This window comes from Sitophilus oryzae, unplaced genomic scaffold, assembly GCF_002938485.1.
Source record: "Sitophilus oryzae breed Bouriz unplaced genomic scaffold, Soryzae_2.0 scaffold_1017_pilon_pilon, whole genome shotgun sequence".
NCBI classification, from domain to species: domain Eukaryota; kingdom Metazoa; phylum Arthropoda; class Insecta; order Coleoptera; family Curculionidae; genus Sitophilus; species Sitophilus oryzae.
Window position 1 is genome coordinate 168,395 of NW_022145635.1, and position 19,622 is coordinate 188,016.

Below are 19,622 nucleotides of genomic sequence, written 5' to 3' on the forward strand. Positions count from 1 at the left end.
GTAAACTATCTCGGATGCACGCGACAGAAGCAATATTTTGGAAAATTTGGGGAGAATAGGTTATGTAAATCAAACGCTAAATTTGTAAATAGCCCTACTTATTTTATTAAATGAAATGAAAGGAGTGACATACTATTTTATAGATATTTACTATTTTATAGATTTATAGATATTTTATAGATTTATACTATTTTATTAGATATTGTACTATTTTTTTAATTGGAAATGTAGAAAGTTGACATATATTGTCATTCTATTCGGAGTGCCATTTCTATTAATTGAAGTAAAAAAATACGGTGGGTGTCAATTAAAAATCAAAATTGTAGTAATTTCCGGTGAAACAGGAAGTGTCCGAAAGCAATTGAACATATCAGTGTGCGAAAATCAATAATCAATGATAAATGAAACTGACGAACAATTACAAGAAATAAAGTCCAGGATTAGCCAGAAATCCTTTTTTAAAACTAAAGAAATTTCTTTGCAGTAGAGATATAAAGTTAGATTTAAGAATAAGAATTCTCAGATGCTACGAGTTTTCGACCTTATTGTGCTGAAGCGTGGACCCTTAAAACAGCCGAAATTAACCGACTGGTGGCTTTTGAAAGGTAGTGCTATCGTCGCATGTTGCAGATTTCTTGGGTCAATAAAGTTACAAATATCAAAGTGTTACGCTATATGAACAAGGAAGAAGAAATACATAAAACCCTTAGAAAAATATAGAATATTTTGTACATGTTATAAGAGGTCTTAAATACCAATTGCTCCAGAATATTATGGAAGGAAAAATCCAAGTCGGGGCAGAAGACAAACAACCTGGCTGAAGAACCTCAGAAAATGGTATGGAATGACGTCGAATATATTATATAGAGCAGCCGCAAAATAAAATCAAAATAGCAACCTCCGTTAGAAGACGGTACTTGAAGAAGAAGAATAAATCAACTTACCAAATATTTTATTTTATCTGATTTTTTTTCAGATAAAACTGAAAACAAACACTAAACACTTTTAAGAAACCCCGATAGATAGAAACCCGGTAGATCTATAAAGTGATTTAACTTTTCTCTTCCATACAATCAACAATATAATAGGTTCATTCCAACCAGCAGTAATTTCCAGTAATATTACCGTCAGGCATGCGCATTCGTACAATGTCGTTCCAACCGGCCAAAATTACAAATTCAGAACTTGTGATTATCGTCAGTTCGTCGTTCCAACCGGAATTATCGATGGTAAAATTACGGTTCAAACGATTCTGCCTTGAGAGCAAGAACTGTTGGTTCTAAAATTAGAGGCATGCGCAGTAAGGTCGAAATAGCGGTCAGCTGGGTAGTATAGTATAAACTAGGTTAGGGAGTTGTTTTTGTTTATCTTTTTTGTTTGGAAAAATTTAAGAACGACTTTCTCTATTTATTTAAAGTATTTAAAAATTACAAATATGAATATGGAAGGTAATTTACTAATTATATATATTTTTGTTAAATAAATACCATTTTTATCTTATATGAGCAGGCATGGAAGAATTCGTTATTGTGGTAGAAAATGAAAATAATCCGCCTTCTACTACTACTTCTGCTGCTGCATCTGCTGTAGAGCTTTTTTTTTGGACCAACAACAATACAAGGCTCTTAATCGACTTGTACAAAAAATATAAAAGCAAAGTGGGAACAATGGGGATGAAGAATTTTAAAACTATGTGGGAGAAAATAGCAAATGAGATTTCAGAAATATTGCAGAAAACAGTAACATCCAAAAATGTTGAAAACAGGTGGAAAGTACTTGACCGCAATTTCAAAAAATATGTTGACAATAAAAATTCAACAGGACGTGGTAGAAAGTTCTTTGAGTTTGCGTCGGAAATGGAAGAAGCTTGTGGTAACAAAAAGAATATAAGGCCAGAAATTTTACTAGCAAATGAAATTCACATGCCAAAGCAAGAAAATGTTGAGCAAGGCCAAGGCCAAGAAACTGCTGAAACACCAAAAAAAGTGATAAGAAGGAAGACCAGGAAAACAGTACTACAGCAGATCCGAGAGGACCGGCTTTCTTACCAAGAAAACAGAAATCGGTTTCTTCAACAGGTTCATCAAGACCAATTAAGTTTGCTTCGTGAACGAAATGAAATTGAGAGAGAGAGAAATGAAATTGAAAAAGAGAGAAACAATATTCTTTTAACAAAAAAGTGCAATTGTCATATATATGAAACCCTATAGGGAGTATTGATTTATTTATTTGTTTTTCTTTAATTACATAAGTTAAGAGTTCCTATTTGTTAATTTATGGTAGTTATTTATTTTGTTGTTTTTTAATTTGATATTAATGAATCTCTATTTGTTTATTTTTTTTTAAATAAAAATTTGCATGTTTCATTTGATATTGAAGTTTGTGATAGACTTTGACAAAATAATTAAAAAAAATTTATTTTGAAAAATATTATAAACAGTACTTTTAATGTAAATTATTTACAACAAAATTTCTAGCTCTTTGTGCATCTCGATCACCATCCAAATCCATTTCATCATCAGGATCATCTATAACATGGGGCATATCTACAGGTAGCACTTCAATTTCTTCCAGAAACTCATCTGCCAAAGCAATATTGTGCAAAACACAAGCTGCCCTTATGAGATGTACTATGTACTCCATTTTCCGCAATTTTATATGGTACATTTGTCTAAATTTCTGTTTTAGTACTCCAAAACAGTGCTCAATTACATAGCGATTTCTTGCTAATCTCACATTATAACGAGTTTGTTCCTCTGTCAATTGTCCTCGGTCCTTGAAAGGTGTCAAAAGATTAGCACAAAGTGGGTAACCACTATCTCCAAGGAGAAAATATTGTCCACATTTTTCTGCAAGTGTTTGGCTCAGAGAAGAGTTTCGATATACCCTACTATCGTGGACTGAACCAGGATATCCAATAAATACATCCCTAATTTTAAGTGTATGATCACAAACAACTTGCATCTGTAAGATGATTCAAATGAGTACCTACTAATACTTATAATAATAATAGTTATCTAAGCTAAACTTACTTGAACAGAATAATAACCCTTTCTGTTAATGTATGAATCCGGGTCATTCTCCGGCTTATCAATTTTCAGGTGAGATCCATCAATGGCACCAATAATATTGGGAAACCCATTGGCTTGGAAATGTTCAGCAATTTCTAGTTTTTCAGCTGCATTAGGCCAAACTATGACTTGAGGGGCCAAATTGCTAAGGAACACGGACACTCTTTGTATAATCCTTTCTAGGGATGACTTTGTTATGTTAAATCTATCGGACACATCTGCAAAACTCGCAGCTTCATGCCCAATAAACCACAAAAATATTAATATCTGAAAATTTAGTATATTTATCAATAAAATTGTACAATAAAACCTTAAATAATTCATTTACTTACATGATTGTGAGCAGAAATTTTTCCAAATTGACCACTATCATTCTTATAATACTCACTCCCTTCAAATGAGTCTCTAAGTTCAGTTGCCACATGTCTGGATACTCGGAAGTTAGAAAAAAATTCTTCTTCCGAATAATTTAAAACTGTTTCTTCTAAATTAAACATTAATTTTATTAAAATATATTTTTATATAAACTCAACAAACCTAGGAAATTCTCATTTCTTGTGGCAATATCCCCAAGAAAATCCAAATCTTCATCTTCTGAAGAAGAAACATTAAACAAATAATTTACTGCCATTATGGACGCCGGCACAAAAACTAAAGGACAAAAAAGAAAAGAACAAGACGCTCGGGTTGCTCGGGAACCTCGGGAACTTGGGATGAATATTTTTTAGGTTATTGTTATTGTGTTGCCAGCCCAGCTGTTTACTTTCCATCCCAGTATTCCCAGTTCTAAAAACGTTCCAACCAGTTTATAAGTTCATCCTAGTAACTTAACCGGTTTCGCTCGCGCAGGCGCATTAACGCAATTACTAACGATAATATTACCGTAATATTATTGCAGGTTGGAACGAACCTAATGTATATTTGTAAGCTTTATGCATTACATTTTTTAAAAAGATTTATAATATAACAATATTTATTTTCCAATGAAAAAGGTTGAAATCTTTCAAGTTATAAAAATATTCATACAAAAGGAAACTTCTAGTGAATTTAACGCACCTTTATGACTATTTAGTTTCGCCTAGAATCTACACAATTCAGATTTCACCGTCCAAAATAGAAAGGAAAAAAAGGTTAATGTCAAACGATTTCGAGAAAAAAATCTCGCAGGACCAAAATGTTTCTAAATATTTAAATTAGACGTGTTCGTGGGAGACCTGACGTTATATCCGTGACGCATTATTTACGACTTTTGAAGAACAGGCAGCGCCTAAAGTGCCGAAATGTCTTCGTGACTGTCGCGTAGTAAAAATGCATTAACGTTTAATGAAAACGGGAACGCCGGCGCCCCCTGGAGTGCCGTAAACAAGCGCTATGAAATTATATTTTTAAAATTAAACAGCCACTTTCTGACGGAGCGGCGCGTTCCGCCACGCCAACAGGCAATATAAAACTGTTAGTTTTCACCGTTACTTATATAATTGCAATTTTAAGTACCTTTTTGCATTCATAAGCTGAATAAAAATGTAGAAATAATTTTAGAGCGTAATAAAAATATTTCCGCTTTAGTATTAAACTTGTTGTAGATTGTATGGAGGGGGGGGGGAGTTCATCACCGCGACCTTATAGACCTATTTTGTCCCCCTTTCTTGAGTTTTAATTCATTACACAGTTTTAGAGATTAGACAAAAGCCAGTATCTGAGACGGTTTTACAGAGGTTAGTTCTTCATCTCCGATATTAGTCGTACCAAAGTTTACGGCATCAATGGTTGTTGTCTCAGCACACTCAGTGATGAGGTGTTTTGGTGTTTCCCCATTTTCCCCACAGAATCTACATTTGCTGTTGTTTCTAACCTTCAATCTACTGTGTTCATTGAAGAGACAGAGTCCTGTTAAAAAACCGTGATAATCTGAAGATTGTTCTAACTTATATAGAGGATTTTTTTAATTTTAATTCTCGATGGTAAGTCTTAAGAAATTCTTTCGAGTTTCTTAGACCGTTGGAGGATTCCCGGTTAAGGATGGAGTTTTCAGATTATGGATTGAGTTTTCCAAGTCGTTGAGTTCTGCTTTAAGTGGGTTTCTAATTGGGAAACAGAACGGTTCTGATCCAGTTAGTTGAGTTTTTTCTTTTACCAACTTCGAATTTATGGTTACTGCAATTTTAAGATATTTTTCTACAAACATTAAAATAGTTATTTCTGCAACTAGTTGAGAAGCAAACTGTAAATGAGATAAAAAAAATATCAGAATATAGATGCAAAAAGAATATTATTTATAGTTTCGAAATAAAACATCTTTTAAAAGGGATTATGAAAACATGTCAGTATCTGTATTTAAATGTCAAAATTAGAAACAAGTACCGTGTCAGCGATGGCTATGAAATAAAGATCGCTGTCATTTAATATGTAAATTTATATTGGAAATGTCATCGATGTTAATTTCATAGCCATCGCTGACGCCGTTATTATTCGATCATACGGTATTATACTGCTGTGAGAATACATTTTAAATATTAAGACTTAAATTCAATTTCATGTCACATCTAGTTATGGATTCTAGCCTTCTAAATCATTTTCTAGGCATCTGTAATAGTTTCTGGATCTAGGAAAAATGTCAGTTTATCAGCAAATATATTTGGAAACACATTACGAAGAATTGGAGAAATATTAATATAATTTTTCCCTTGTATCTCTTTCTTGATTTCTTTCTCTGAAGTTTATTCATAACATGAGGGGATATGATTAACTTTTTATAATGTGATAAAAACATATGTGTTCTTTGCCATACTTCTTTTTCCCACCGTTAACTGCTAAACAAAAATCAAAATACTATTTTTTAATCCAATCAAATACAAATAAAGGTATGTCATATATATATAGGCATCTGTAGATGTTAGTATTGTGTAGCTATCGCTTCTGTATACTACACCTAATATTTAGTCAATAATATTAGTTCCGTCAAAACCTGTGACTTGACCAAACTAGCCAATTTTCATAAATATTTATGAAAAAAAGTCAAAAATAAATTTATTTTTTATGCGTTTTTAAAACAATAGAGTTGAAACCTCTGATGCTACAAAGTAAAATAAAACACTAATACAGCACAATACACCAAAACACTGTTAAATTGTTTTAATCTGAATTCCCTTCTGTACACTGGCCATCATCCACCGATGATAACCAGTATTAAAAATAAAGTATTCTGTTGTATTTCAGTGAATTAGTGTCTAAATATTTCATTATTATACTTATAGCGCGCGTTACAACAAAAAAAAACTGATAGAATACTTTAAAATAAACTCTTTTTCAAACGTCACAGGAGTATTAATTTTTGCGACGTGATTGACAATATACAAAAGTAATTTTAACGCCTAGACATAAAAGTAAAAGAATCTTTTTTTTAGACATAAAAGTAAAAGAAATTTTATCTACAACTGTTTAGTTATAACGTTTTTACATCACTATTTTTTTAGTATTTCAGTTACGTTATGAGATTCATAACACAACTAGTGGTGTTATGAATCTATAACCATAGATAAAAGAAAATAATCTTCTATTAAGATAGATATGAAACTTAATAGTAAAATTTTGGGTCAAAGCGCCCCTCCGTGTTCTTAGTCGAGACTACGTTTAACCCAGCGCCTTCGCCTTTTCTGCTGTAAATATTTTTTATGTTTATATTTGATTTCAAAGGATTTGGTTTTAAAGTTACACTGATATCAGAGTAACTTTAATAAAACATAAGAATATATATATTTTACAGTTTATTAAATGTAAATTTTGACTACAAGGTAGAAAGTAAATCACAATATTTGATAAAACTTATAAGTATACTATTCTTACAGTTAATAAATAATAAAACTAATTCTGACTATGATATTTAAAATTTAGATAGATAGAATATTAAAAAACATACCGGTATTTGCAGACGCAGGACCAAATTCAATAAAAACCAACATTTTTCCTGCGAAAATCGGGCTTTTTTCACAGAAAAGGTATTTTTTGATTTATCAACAAGCATTGTCAAGTTGACAATATACAGGGTGTTTTCTAATTAGTCTAAAAAATTGTGGTGTGATTCCTCATGTGTTCTTGAAACAATTTTTATATAACCATTGGGTCTAAAGTACTTCCTTTCTGATCTACGGTTGCCGAGAAAAAAATAAATATACTTATTAAGAGCCCGCCTTAAGCCGTTTTCTAACGATTTTTTATTTTTTAGATTAATTAGGAAACACCCTGTATATGCATATCACAGGCAACCAAATAAACTATTAACCTCTAAAAATTATTTTTCCTACCACTAACGACATACCGTGTTTTTAGTGAGTACTAAATTATTTTATCAAAATTTCACCATATAAGTTTCCAGGCAATGTCTATAACTCAACTAGTTGCTATAATCATGAAAAACAACTACGAACATCTAAATATATTAACTTTTCCGGCAATAATGATTCCGAGGCACGTACTGCGGCAAGTTCTACATCTGAAGGGAGACTTTCGGAATCGCTCTTCGTAATTTTTAAAATGATTTTTCTGGGCAAAAAGTGCTCGTGTTTACTTGACAGGGCAAACTGACTTTTCAGCATAAATGTGACAAATGTCATAGTTAAAGCTGTTAAAGGTGGGCGACTAATAAACAAAAATTAAAACAGCATTTTCTTATTTTTCGGTTGTAGATAAAACGTTGTACATGACACGTGCGTTTAAACATGTCAATCGTTCACACTCGTTGTTATAATCATGTTCTTAAACACACTTGTACTGTAAATAACTATTACACCTAAGCATAAAAGTACGAAAATATATTATTAAACTGACATAAAGTGTCGAATTCAACGAGCGTAACCATAGTTTCTCGATATATAATTAATTACAAGGTATGACTTTTAAATCTTTTTATATTATTTGAAACGTTTGAAATTGTTTAAAAAATTATTTGTGGCTTTTGAATTAAAAAATTGCACGTTCTATTCGGAGTAAAAATGACTTTTTTTGCCTCGGCTCTAGGTCAAATGTACACCCTCGCCCTAAAAATAATTTTTACTCCTAATAAAACAATATACTATTATTAAGTTAATTCCCTTTTACGACTAGTGATACATACAAATCCAAACACTGCGCCGCGCCTTGTAAAATAATAATTAAAAGACAGCGACTTTTTGTGGACTAAACAAAAAGGTATTTTACTTTGCAAACAGACTTTTTAGACTTTTAATATATTAAATCACAAAAAGAACAATAGTTTCTATTTATATAAATAAACTAAATCTGTATTTCATACCGTTAAAGCTGGCCGGGTGCCAATTCCAGCAAAGCCATTATTCTATTCAGAATTCTATTATTTTTTGTGATATCGATCGGGTGGCCCAGTTTGTCCTTGCGCCAGTAATAGCCGGCTTATTTAAATATGTATCAGAAGACAGACGTATCCCGTATCCATGGATGTCCTAAAATCGTTTTTAATATGATCAATCTAGTTTGGATTTAGAGCAGCACTGGTATCGGGCCAAAATGTATGGTTTTATGTCAGATTTATTTTATATTTACAAATGTTTTTAGATTATAACATTAAAACGTCATTAATCTACATTCATTTTGAATATTTCTTTAGTTGTATTGCATCTAATGTTGAACAAAATGATCGAACATTTATATTTGAGGCGTCAAGTTGCAAAACCCGTCTTATCCCAAAAACGTTGTTTCGAGATAATCTGTTTTGGCAAATGTTTGAAGCGTTATCAATTGAGTTGAATCATTGTTTCGTATTTCATTTTTCTACAAATAAAAATTAATATTTAATTTTTACAAAGAAAAGACACAAAAATAATTCGGATAAGGCCGGGTTTTGTTACATCAAGGTATTTCCATTCTAACTTTATTTATTAGAGGTAAGGATTTGGAATTGGTGAAGCCTGATTTTTATGCGTCCGTTATCTGTTGATACGATGGTCCGACGGCGCTCTGATTGGTCATACCGTTTTCGCGCCACTTTTTGTCCCTACATATTTTACTCCAGCCCGTCAACGGAGAAAGATGGTACAACGTTTTGACACTTTTTTGACAAATTTAATCTAACCCAAAGGGTATACCTAGCTAGAAAAAGAATGGACTCTGCCATACTGAAAAATGGTCCTACAGAAGTGGCGCCATCCATTGAGTAGGGCTTGTTTTAAATGAATCGAAGCGCGGGCTTTTTAAATGAGGTTATTTATTGAATTTTGCTCTAAAATAATTAAATTTGATTATTAAATCTTATTTTTACACAAATTCAACAATACTAATAACAAGTATCGTGATGTGTAAAAAATAAGATAACAGATAAGATTTAACAGTATAATTTATACAATTATTAAATAAAATTAAAGCCAAACATGTGTAAATATTATTTATTATTTAAAGTTTTTATTTATAAGTCAAATATTTAAACATCGTCTATTATAAAACAAGACCAACATAATACACCCAAAGTTTTTTAAATGGAGTAAATATAAATAGGTACGTAAATGATGGCAAAAATAAAAGACTTACATTATATTTTTAGGGCCACAAACAAAAGGAATTGTCTAATAAAAACACATATAACAAATTATAGTTTGAAAAACGTTTTGATAATATTATGATTGGCGCTATCAACGACAATATTTTTTGAGAATTTGACAATAGTATGACAATAGCCGTTGGAAACTATGGAAACTACAAAATATATTCAGATTGAACGCCACCTGGCAATAACTAGTAGCAACTTCTTAACCTAAAAATTATGCACTACCACCTAGCGCCCGAGGCTGGAACTATTTTATTTGAAATTTTCGTGGAAATGGTGGAACCGCTTTTGCTATTTCACTTTCCGGCCCCGATCTATAAAAATATAATAGTACAAGAGCTAGCACCCTCGGGAAAACGAGAATTTTAAGGAAGCTGGTTCTTTAAGATATCTTTTGCTATGCTCTTTTGACCAAAGTGTGGACCGTCTGGCTGCTGGTAGATTTCTGCGGTTCACTACTGCGCATAACATTTGTACGATTGGAATCCCATTTTGGTGTTTTTATGGGACTTCTCATTTATGAGTAGAGATACAATAATGTGATTTTCACATTACTTACTATTTTTTATGAAACTAAATATGCTACACATATGTTTGTCCTAGCCTCCTTAGTTCCAGAAATACAGAGCGAATTTGTGATATGCAGTAGTGAACAGATGTTGAATACAGATATTATGCGCAGTAGCGAACGTAACCTCTACCAATAGCCAGACGGTCCGCACTCTGTTCAGAAGAGTATAGCAAAATATATTTTAAAGAACCAGCTTTTTTAAAGTACTCTCTCGAAAACGTTGCGAAATCGTTATGGAAATCACAAGCAAATCGTATATGAATCGCATATCCGATGAACGGAGGCATGAAAATGCAATAAATTTAAAAACTGCGTAATTTTCTAACGAATCAAAGTCTTTAAATTCAACCAATAAAATTAATATCGTATCATCGTATCGTCGGACAACGGATGCATGTAAATCAAGCTTAGGAGGTCAGTAGTAATATTGTGCTTGTGTAAAAAGTCTATAAAAAATGCGGGATTTGCAACAATAATGACAATAAAAAGCAAATATATGTGGATAAGACGGATTTTGCTGTAGTAACGTAATTTATAGTGAATTTTATATAGAAATCGGCGACTTTTGCTGCAGTTTTGGACTATGTTCATTCATATCAATATATGACATCAATCAGGATTAATAGACGTTTTAAATTTTGTTCGACCACTTCCTGTTTCCTATTCTCTTTGCATGGAAAACCTATAAAAATAGAGACATTAAAAGAGAAAAATATGAAAGGTAAATTTTAAGTATTAGACAGGTAAAAGTAACAGTTATAAATAATATTTTCCCTGCAAAAAAAAGCCTCTCATCGTTCGTAATGGACGTCACGTAACCGGCAGAAAGGCTAAATAATGGCGGAAGTGAAATAAACAGCGGCAAAAATATCACGAAGAACGTAGAGGAATATTTTACGGCTTAATTAAATCCAATTAGAGGAGTTCGCTTCAACAAAATGGCCGCTTTACGGCACTGTTAACCCGATTTTGGACTGGAGATGCGGTCGCTCCCTTTGCAACTCCCATTGCACTTTTGTTACTTTGTTTATCCGCCCGGAACAAACCGGAATATTTTCGCCTTTTTATTAGATCCGGAAGAAACCGCTCGAAAGGCATCTTTGAATCTAATCGAATTAACCCCCCGTTTGGCCGAATTTAAGGAATAGACTAAAGTTTGAAGCATCTTAAATGTTTTAATATGGTCCTTTTGTTAAATTGCTGTAATAAGCTGTCTAAATATGATTCTTCTTCTTCAAGTGCCATGTTTTTATTGATCGTTGATTTACTAGCAAAGCCACAAAGGCTCTTAGTACAGTCAATCTGCCATCAAAAAAAGTCCAGACTCTCATCAAATTACCCCCGCTCTCATACTTTGCCAGTCGTAAACTAAATTCAAAAATTCGTATCCCCCATCCCACCGTTTTTGAGAAATTAAAAAAAATTGTATTTGATTTTTCGGCTGAACCGTAGGGCCCACTTAAAATTTTATGAAACTAAAAATGAAGAGAATTAAATTCTTTACATTTTCATTTTTAAGCAACAAACCTCTAAAACCTACGGGGATAAAGTTAGAGGGTGTCAAAGTCACCCAATCACAGTTTTTTGCATGTTTCCGGCTGAAACCAATTTTTTAAATGTCGCAAAGTTTTTAAGAGTAAATAGCTTAAACAGCCTATTAAACTGATGTGTAACTTTTTTTACGTTTTACTGTTTACGAGATAAACTCCTCGTCAAAAAAAACCGGCCACTAAAAACTAGTTCCATTTTCAAAGTTCGATTTCTCGCGAACCACTCACTAGATTTTGATTTGGTTTGGTTTTTTTTTAAATTGTAAATTAATTCTTTCTTAACTGATTTAATCACGTCAGAAATTTTTATTCCGAATTTATTTTGAGCATATACAGGGCGCAACAATACGACGAAGTTTTTTGCCCGAACTTTATAACACCCTCTAGGGTGCAGCAGCTGTAGTATTTGCTGAATCAAATCACATTATAGCCTCATCTTTTGTGAGCATTTTGTTTAACGTAACGTAATGTCGTGATTAAAAAAAACAAAATGCTCACAAAAGATGAGGCTACAATGTGATTTTATTCAGCAATAAATACTACAACTGCTGCACCCTACAGGGTGTTACAAAGTTCGGGCAAAAAACCTCATCTTATTGTGCCCTGTAGGTGTATGCTCAAAATAAATTCGGAATAAACATTTCTGATGTAGCATCCGTTACGAAGGAATTAATTTACAATTTAAAAAAAAATCATCAAAATCTAATGAGTGGTTCGCGAGAAATACAACTTTGAAATTGGGACTAGTTTTTAGTGGCTGATTTTTTTTCCGGTGAGTATATATTGCGTTCATTCCCACAATGTGTATGCAACTTTCATGAAATTAATGACGGCCGTTAGGGTACTGCAAGTTACCTTCGCGGATCGTTATAACATTCTCTGATCGTTTTGATATTTTTTTAGGTGCGCTGAAGGTAGCGTTTTTGAGAAACCCAAAAAATTTTTGGGATTTTCTTTTCTGGCTAAACAGAAAATAGTATAGAATAAAAAATGAAGAGAATTCAATTCGCTACAATTTCATTTCTCAGTAGCAAAACTGTAAAACCTACCGGGACAAGTTTTTACTTCGCAGACGAAAATATTGCTTACTACGTTAAAACCCTCTCATTTACATTCCCGAAAGACGTCAGCTGATCAACTACTTAGTGCTACTCGAATGCTAGCGCAGCAGCCTGCGACTTTGGCAACGTTATATCTCGTAAACAATGAAACGTTAAAAAAATACATATCAATTTGGTAGGACTTTTTATTCATTTTAATTTAATAAAAAAATAAAAACTTTGCGAGAGTAAAAAAATGGTTTCACCCGGAAAATGCGAAAAATTGCGTTTCATTGACTTTGGCGCCCTCTAACTTTGTACCCGTAGGTCTTAGAGGTTTGTTACTTAGAAACGAAAATATATAGAGAATTTTTTATTCCATAAAATTTTCTGTGGAAAATCTTGTGCTGGATGTATACCATGATAGCAAGACCCATGATTACCTATGGGGCAGTTGGTAGGTATAGTAGAGATGAGCAACTGCGATTTAATCGCAGCGATTTTAAAATCGCAATCGCAACCTGCAATTAACTCTCATAGGAAACTGCGACTGCGATTTTTTTCTATTTGCGAGTTTTAATTTAGGTAACGAATATTACTATAGTTGCGATTTGCGATTTTATTGCAACTGTAATTTTGTAAACTAGGACCGTGATAACCTCCTATCTGCGAGTTTGAATTTTTAGGAGTTGCGATTTGCTATTTTATTGCGAATGTAATTTTGTGGTCCATTGAAGCATTTTATAGTAAACTGCGATTGAATTTTTTTCTCTGATTTTATTTAGCTATAGAGAAGGTATTGTTTTCTAGGGCCAAGATCAATAATATTCCGGCCTCTATAACTCTTTTATTTTTTCTGATTAAAAAACGATATTTGGTATGTAAGCATATGATATAAATTAGGATTGATTTACATATTCAATTACGCCAAGCGGTTTTAGACGCTCAGCGTATGACGGTAATTTTTGCTTAGCGCGCACTTAACTACCGATTTGAGTATTCTCATCTGACGCGCTTAGCGCCGTTATTGATTGCGCTAAACGATTCGAAAACGGCTACCTTAAATGATTGTTTTGCTTGCCGAACTGTTAGTAAAAATAGAAAAAATTGATATTTTTTGCGTTCTGTTGCTCTTTAATGAAAACTACTTCTTCTTCTATCAATTCCTCAATAAATAATTGATAATGTACGACTTGGCAGCTACAAATATTGTTTAAAACATCTAAAATGCTGAGAAGCGTCTTCAACATTTCCCTGGTATAATAAAAATAATGACATATCCATAGAAAAATAGGTTGACATAATTCAACGAGAGGTTCTGAAATTCACGTAACATTGATATTTTTCATTTGACTATTTGATACCTGAGAAATTGCGATGCTGCCAATATGTGCTCAACGCGTATATAGAAAACGATTCGCATGGCAACGAGAATACCAAAATCGACTGCTTTGCGTTCCGCTAATCGAATACTTTCGCTTACCGCTTTGAAAGCATATCGTTTTTATTAAGTTCCAGAATTCGGGTCCAGATCTTAAAATTCTCATTTTTATTTCGATCTAGATCTGGATATTATCATTTTTATTTTGTTTGCCCCTTGTTGAAAGAGCGGTCTTTGCGCAAACAGAGCAGTCGGGAGGCTTTTATGAATAGTAAACAGCAGCGTAAGGTGCTTTCGCTTACCTCTGTGTGTAACTTTATGCTTAACTTTGCAATTTCGTTGTTTGCACCGTCGCAATTTTATCAAATAACGTAAACTATTCCGTTTGACAAAGTTGAAGGTGTTTACCGCCCTCTTCTTCACCTTCTTGTCCCCTCTCGCCAAATGCAACAGCACGACCCGTTTGTACAAATTTAAAGTTTATCTTTCGAAAATTCGTTTCGCGCGAGTTTATATAACTGTGCGCGTAACGAGCAAATCGGTTTATGTAGATGTTCGCTTGTTTGGCGTAGGGAAGTTGCGGGAATGAGTGTTGTGAACGACAAACAAATTAGAAACTTAGGGAATGTAATTGGTATAAATACAGTGATTTTAATGTATTTTAATGTTCAATATTTTTCTTCTAGAGAGACCATTTTGATGATTTCTAGCTATTTTTTTTATTTTTTAGCCACAATCAAGTCCGTATCTACTATTACTACTGCCACTACTCGCTGGAAAGTATGTGACACGCATCAGAAAATGGTTACGCAAGGCGTTTTCTTTCATGACATTTTCTGTGACTGAAAAGCCCGATACTTGACGTTATCTCTCTTCCGCACTCCAAAATAAAAACACTAAATCACCACAATACACCAAAACACTTTTACTTTTACACTGGACGCGCGTTTCGCTAACCATGTTAGCATCATCAGCAGATGATTATAAACTAAAGTACAATCTACAAGTTGAGCGTTTATATACTCGCTCAGTGGGCACCGAGTGGGCGTGGCAAAATCTAGCCAAACCGAGTCAGAGCCAACTAAGCGTAACAGTTAAATTTCCGCCACTAGAGTAGTAGGAACAAAGAACTTGAAGGAATTGGACCGTTGACTCGGTTCATACTATCTTTACATTTATTAATTCTGATGCTTTCATATGCATCTAATTGCCTGTAATTTGAGACTTGTTTAATTAATTTTAAATTATTAAGATCTATACAATGTTGTTTATCAACAATATGTTCGGCAACGCAAGATTTATCCGGTGTACCGTATCTTACCTGAGCTAAATGTTCTTTAAATCTAGTTAATATTGATCTTCTAGTTTGCCGAACATATTTCTGATTACAATCTTTACAAGAAATTTCATAAATACCCGATCTTTCCAGTGGAGGTGTTTTATCCTTTGGATTACCTAATAATTGTTGTAATTTATTATTAGCACTATACACAAGTTTATAACTGACATTCTTAAAAATTCCTTTTAGACCACGGGATAACTCTCTATCAAACGGTATCGAAAAATATTTAGACGTATCTTTCTCCACTTGAAAAGTCGAATTTTCAGAAATTATTAACCTATACCTACGTTTTCTAATTAATTTATCAACTAGTGAAGGAGAATATCCATTACACTCAGCTACATTCCTAATGTAATCTCTTTCTATTTCATATCTTTCGTTGGAAAGTGGGAAACTAAGTAACCTATGAACTAAGAAATTTAAACTAGCCATTTTATGTTCAACACTATGATGTGATTCATTAGGAATATATCTGCGTGTGGTCGTATTTTTCCTATAGATATCAAATGCCAGGCAATTATTAGTATTTCTAATAACTAATACATCTAGAAATGGTAATCTGTCGTTGTTCTCAATTTCATGCGTAAATTTAATGGAAGGAAAACGATTATTTAACTTAGAAATAAAATTATCTATAGTGTCTGAATGTGTGTCAAAAACAGCAAAAATATCATCCACATACCTAAACCATACTCTTGGAAAATACCCAAACTGATTCTTAGCCTCCACTTCAAACCTGCTCATGAATAAATTAGCCAAAAATGGAGACAATGGATTACCCATTTCTGTACCTTCCCGCTGTTCAAAAAAGTTGTTATTAAATTGAAAACAATTTTGTTTCATACATAACGATGTAAGCTCAATATATTCACTCACAGTTTTGTTGTCGAGACCATTTGCGTTCAGTAATTCCTTTAAGTAGCCTAAAATATGTGGAATTGGAACACTTGGGAACAACGAAGATACATCAAAGTAGACCAAAATTTCACCTTCATGCAATGTTATATCTTTAATTTTGTTAATGAATTCAATATTATTTTTAACTGAGAAAGAAGGTTCATGATCAGGTAAATTTTCGAACTCCCTTGATAACCATTTTGCCAAATTATAAGTCGGAGAACCTACAGCCGAAACAATTGGGCGCATAGACTTGTCCGGTTTATGAATTTTTGGCAAAAAGGAATTTTTAAGAATGTCAATTATAAACTTGTGTATAGTGCTAATAATAAATTACAACAATTATTAGGTAATCCAAAGGATAAAACACCTCCACTGGAAAGGTCGGGTATTTATGAAATTTCTTGTAAAGATTGTAATCAGAAATATGTTGGGCAAACTAGAAGATCAATATTAACTAGATTTAAAGAACATTTAGCTCAGATAAGATATGGTAGACCGGATAAATCTTGCGTTGCCGTACATATTGTTGATAATGAACATTGTATAGATCTTAATAATTTAAAATTAATTAAACAAGTCTCAAATTACAGGCAATTAGATGCATATGAAAGCATCAGAATTAATAAATGTAAAGATAGTATGAACAGAGTCAACGGTCCAATTCCTTCAAGTTCTTTGTTCCTACTACTCTAGTGGCGGTAATCTAACTGTTACGCTCAGTTGGCTCTGACTCGGTTGGCTAGATTTTGCCACGCCCACTCGGTGCCCACTGAGCGAGTATATAAACGCTCAACTTGTAGATTGTACTTTAGTTTATAATCATCTGCTGATGATGCTAACATGGTTAGCAAAACGCGCGTCCAGTGTAAAAGTAAAAGTGTTTTGGTGTATTGTGGTGATTTAGTGTTTTTATTTTGCTGTGTAACACCAAAGGTTCCAACCCTCAACTGTAATCCGCACTCCAGACATTCAAAAATCTTATTGCTTTGTTGCGTCTTTACTTTTTGGTTTCGTTGTTAACTTAATTTTTCCAATTCTTCTCCATTGCGTTCTCTTGTGCGCTGCTTTCTCCCACTGATTGTGCATGCTAATGCCCTTTAAGTTTTCATGGAAAATATTCTTGTATCTTTTGAGATGTCCACCCGGTTTCCTCTTACAAGCTCACCATAAAGAAGAGGTTTTGGTAGGCGTTTTTTTTTGCATTCGGCATACGTGACCAGCCCATCTTAAGCATGATTTAGTAATCATGATCAATTGGAAATAATAGAATAAGCTGAAGATGATATTCTTGGTTTATTGTAAACTAATGAACAAATATTAGACAAAAATAAACAACAGCTATTAACATTCCCTTATTTTTTTAAATTTATAATAAAAAATATATATCTGAAATTTAATAAAGAAACACAACAACAGTAATCAAATACAAGCCTTGTATAAGTTATCAATCCTTATTGGAAAGCTTTTACATCAGATACAGAGAGATAACTCAATTTTATAGAAACTTCCGTATTTCTTTACTTTCGCTTTGTTATGAAAGACTTCCAGGAAGAAGGCGTAGTAGCAAAGATCACGTCCCAAAAACTTTATTAGGGATAATCTCGTAGGTTGATCTCGTTAGAGTAAGTACTCTATAGATATTTTTGAGTTTTCCCTGGTGAATCGTCTTAAGCGAAGGAGAAAACCTAATCAAACAAAGAATATTCACTGATTTTTTTTAAATATGTTTATATTTAGAGTATGAACGTGTTTCAATTACTGTTGAGATATTTTATTAACTAAACGAAAAGACAGAAGAGAGAGATCTAGAGATAGATAGAGCAGATAGAGAAATAAAAGAATAAAATATGAACAGAATAATACAATATAAACAGTAATGTCGGCATTACATCATAATCAGTTTCAGCTTATGCAACCATCTCCAATTATCGTATACCTTCCCTCACATATTTACATAATCTTAATTCTTCTGTTGATTTCTGGTGGTAGAGATCTTGAGCTGTGTATTAGTTGTTCCAAATATATATATATATATATTCTTAAAGCCCGATACTTGACGTTATCTCTCTTCCGCACTCCGGACATTCAAAAATCTTATTGCTTTGTACATTACATCATAATCAGTTTCAGCTTATGCAACCATCTCAAATTATCGTATACCTTCCCTCACATATTTACATAATCTTAATTCTTCTGTTGATTTCTGGTGGTAGAGATCTTGAGCTGTGCATTAGTTGTTCCAAATATATATATTCTTTTACTATTTCCAGTATTGGTGTTTTTATTAGAATATATTGCTAAGCTTTTTGCTAAATTCATCTTGAAACCTACCTTATTACCGGCTGCATTTAGTTCATTAATTTGTGCTTGTGTACTACTGGCAATAACACGAAGTTCACAATTACTTCACTAGGTCTGGTAGGGATATAGATATACAATTTTCTAGACTCACTACTGGCCAGCAAAATCCTAAGTATTTTGGAGGAGGGTGCCTTAAGAGAATTTCAGGACTATTGGCAATTAGAACTATGCCATCAGCTAATCTTAGATGGTTAAGATATTCTTCACCTATTTTTAATCCTTTGTTGGTCTGGTCTAGTTGACGGAAGATTTTTACACGTTTTTTACACATTTTTTTTGTACATTACAATTATTGCTTTGGCTTTTTGTATGTATTGGCAATAGTATCTATCGAAAGCAGGTGTATTGCTTGCTTTGTTAAAGCTTTTATTATCACCTTAGGATATATCGTGTTAAAAGCCTTCTCGAAGTCTAAAAATATAAAAAATATATACTATGATTTTCCAAGATCTTCTACCAGCATATTTAATTATTTCAGCTGTTATTCCGTCATTTCCTGCTGCATTTCCATTTTTTATATCTCCAGAATTATATGTGCTATTGTAAATAAAATATGTTTTTTTTAAATATTCAAGATACTTTATTTTAATTTTTAAAAAGAGAAATTCTAAAATGAAATGAATAAATAAATTGAAAGGCAGATAATGAAGAAAATATATAATCAGAATCTGGGTATTTTGTGGGAAAATTAGAAGAAAAAAAAGAACTTAATTAATTTTGGCGCAGTAAAATTAAAAATATCGCAGTAAATTTTTCGGTAATTTCCAGGTTCGTCTGATCCATTGTGTGAGAAATTTCTCATGGCGTTTAATTAATAAACTCCATTGAACAAGTTTCGAAGAGGCTTTCTCCCTGC

General features: G+C 32.8%; 2 protein-coding genes across 2 annotated transcripts; one reads left to right on the top strand and one right to left on the bottom strand.

Moving 5' to 3' along the window:
• Nucleotides 1–1,081: 1,081 nt before the first annotated feature.
• On the top strand, nucleotides 1,082–2,247 carry LOC115874311. The gene is made up of 2 exons (XM_030889420.1): nucleotides 1,082–1,448; nucleotides 1,510–2,247. The coding sequence occupies exons 1-2, from the start codon at nucleotides 1,436–1,438 to the stop codon at nucleotides 2,208–2,210; spliced, it is 714 nt and encodes a 237-aa protein (XP_030745280.1). The 5' UTR covers nucleotides 1,082–1,435; the 3' UTR covers nucleotides 2,211–2,247.
• Nucleotides 1,961–3,985, bottom strand: LOC115874304 (putative nuclease HARBI1). The gene is made up of 4 exons (XM_030889414.1): nucleotides 3,609–3,985; nucleotides 3,404–3,555; nucleotides 3,033–3,338; nucleotides 1,961–2,964 (listed from the first exon to the last, which is right to left on the bottom strand). The coding sequence occupies exons 1-4, from the start codon at nucleotides 3,700–3,702 to the stop codon at nucleotides 2,446–2,448; spliced, it is 1,071 nt and encodes a 356-aa protein (XP_030745274.1). The 5' UTR covers nucleotides 3,703–3,985; the 3' UTR covers nucleotides 1,961–2,445.
• Nucleotides 3,986–19,622: the final 15,637 nt, after the last annotated feature.

Coding starts and splice junctions, on each gene's coding strand:
- LOC115874304 (XM_030889414.1), bottom strand. CDS start 3,702: ATGGCAGTAAATTATTTGTTTAATGTTTCTTCTTCAGAAGATGAAGAT. Junction 3,556..3,608: donor AAGAAATGAGAATTTCCTAG/GTTTGTTGAGTT, acceptor TGTTTAATTTAG/AAGAAACAGTTTTAAATTAT. Junction 2,965..3,032: donor AGGGTTATTATTCTGTTCAA/GTAAGTTTAGCT, acceptor ATCATCTTACAG/ATGCAAGTTGTTTGTGATCA.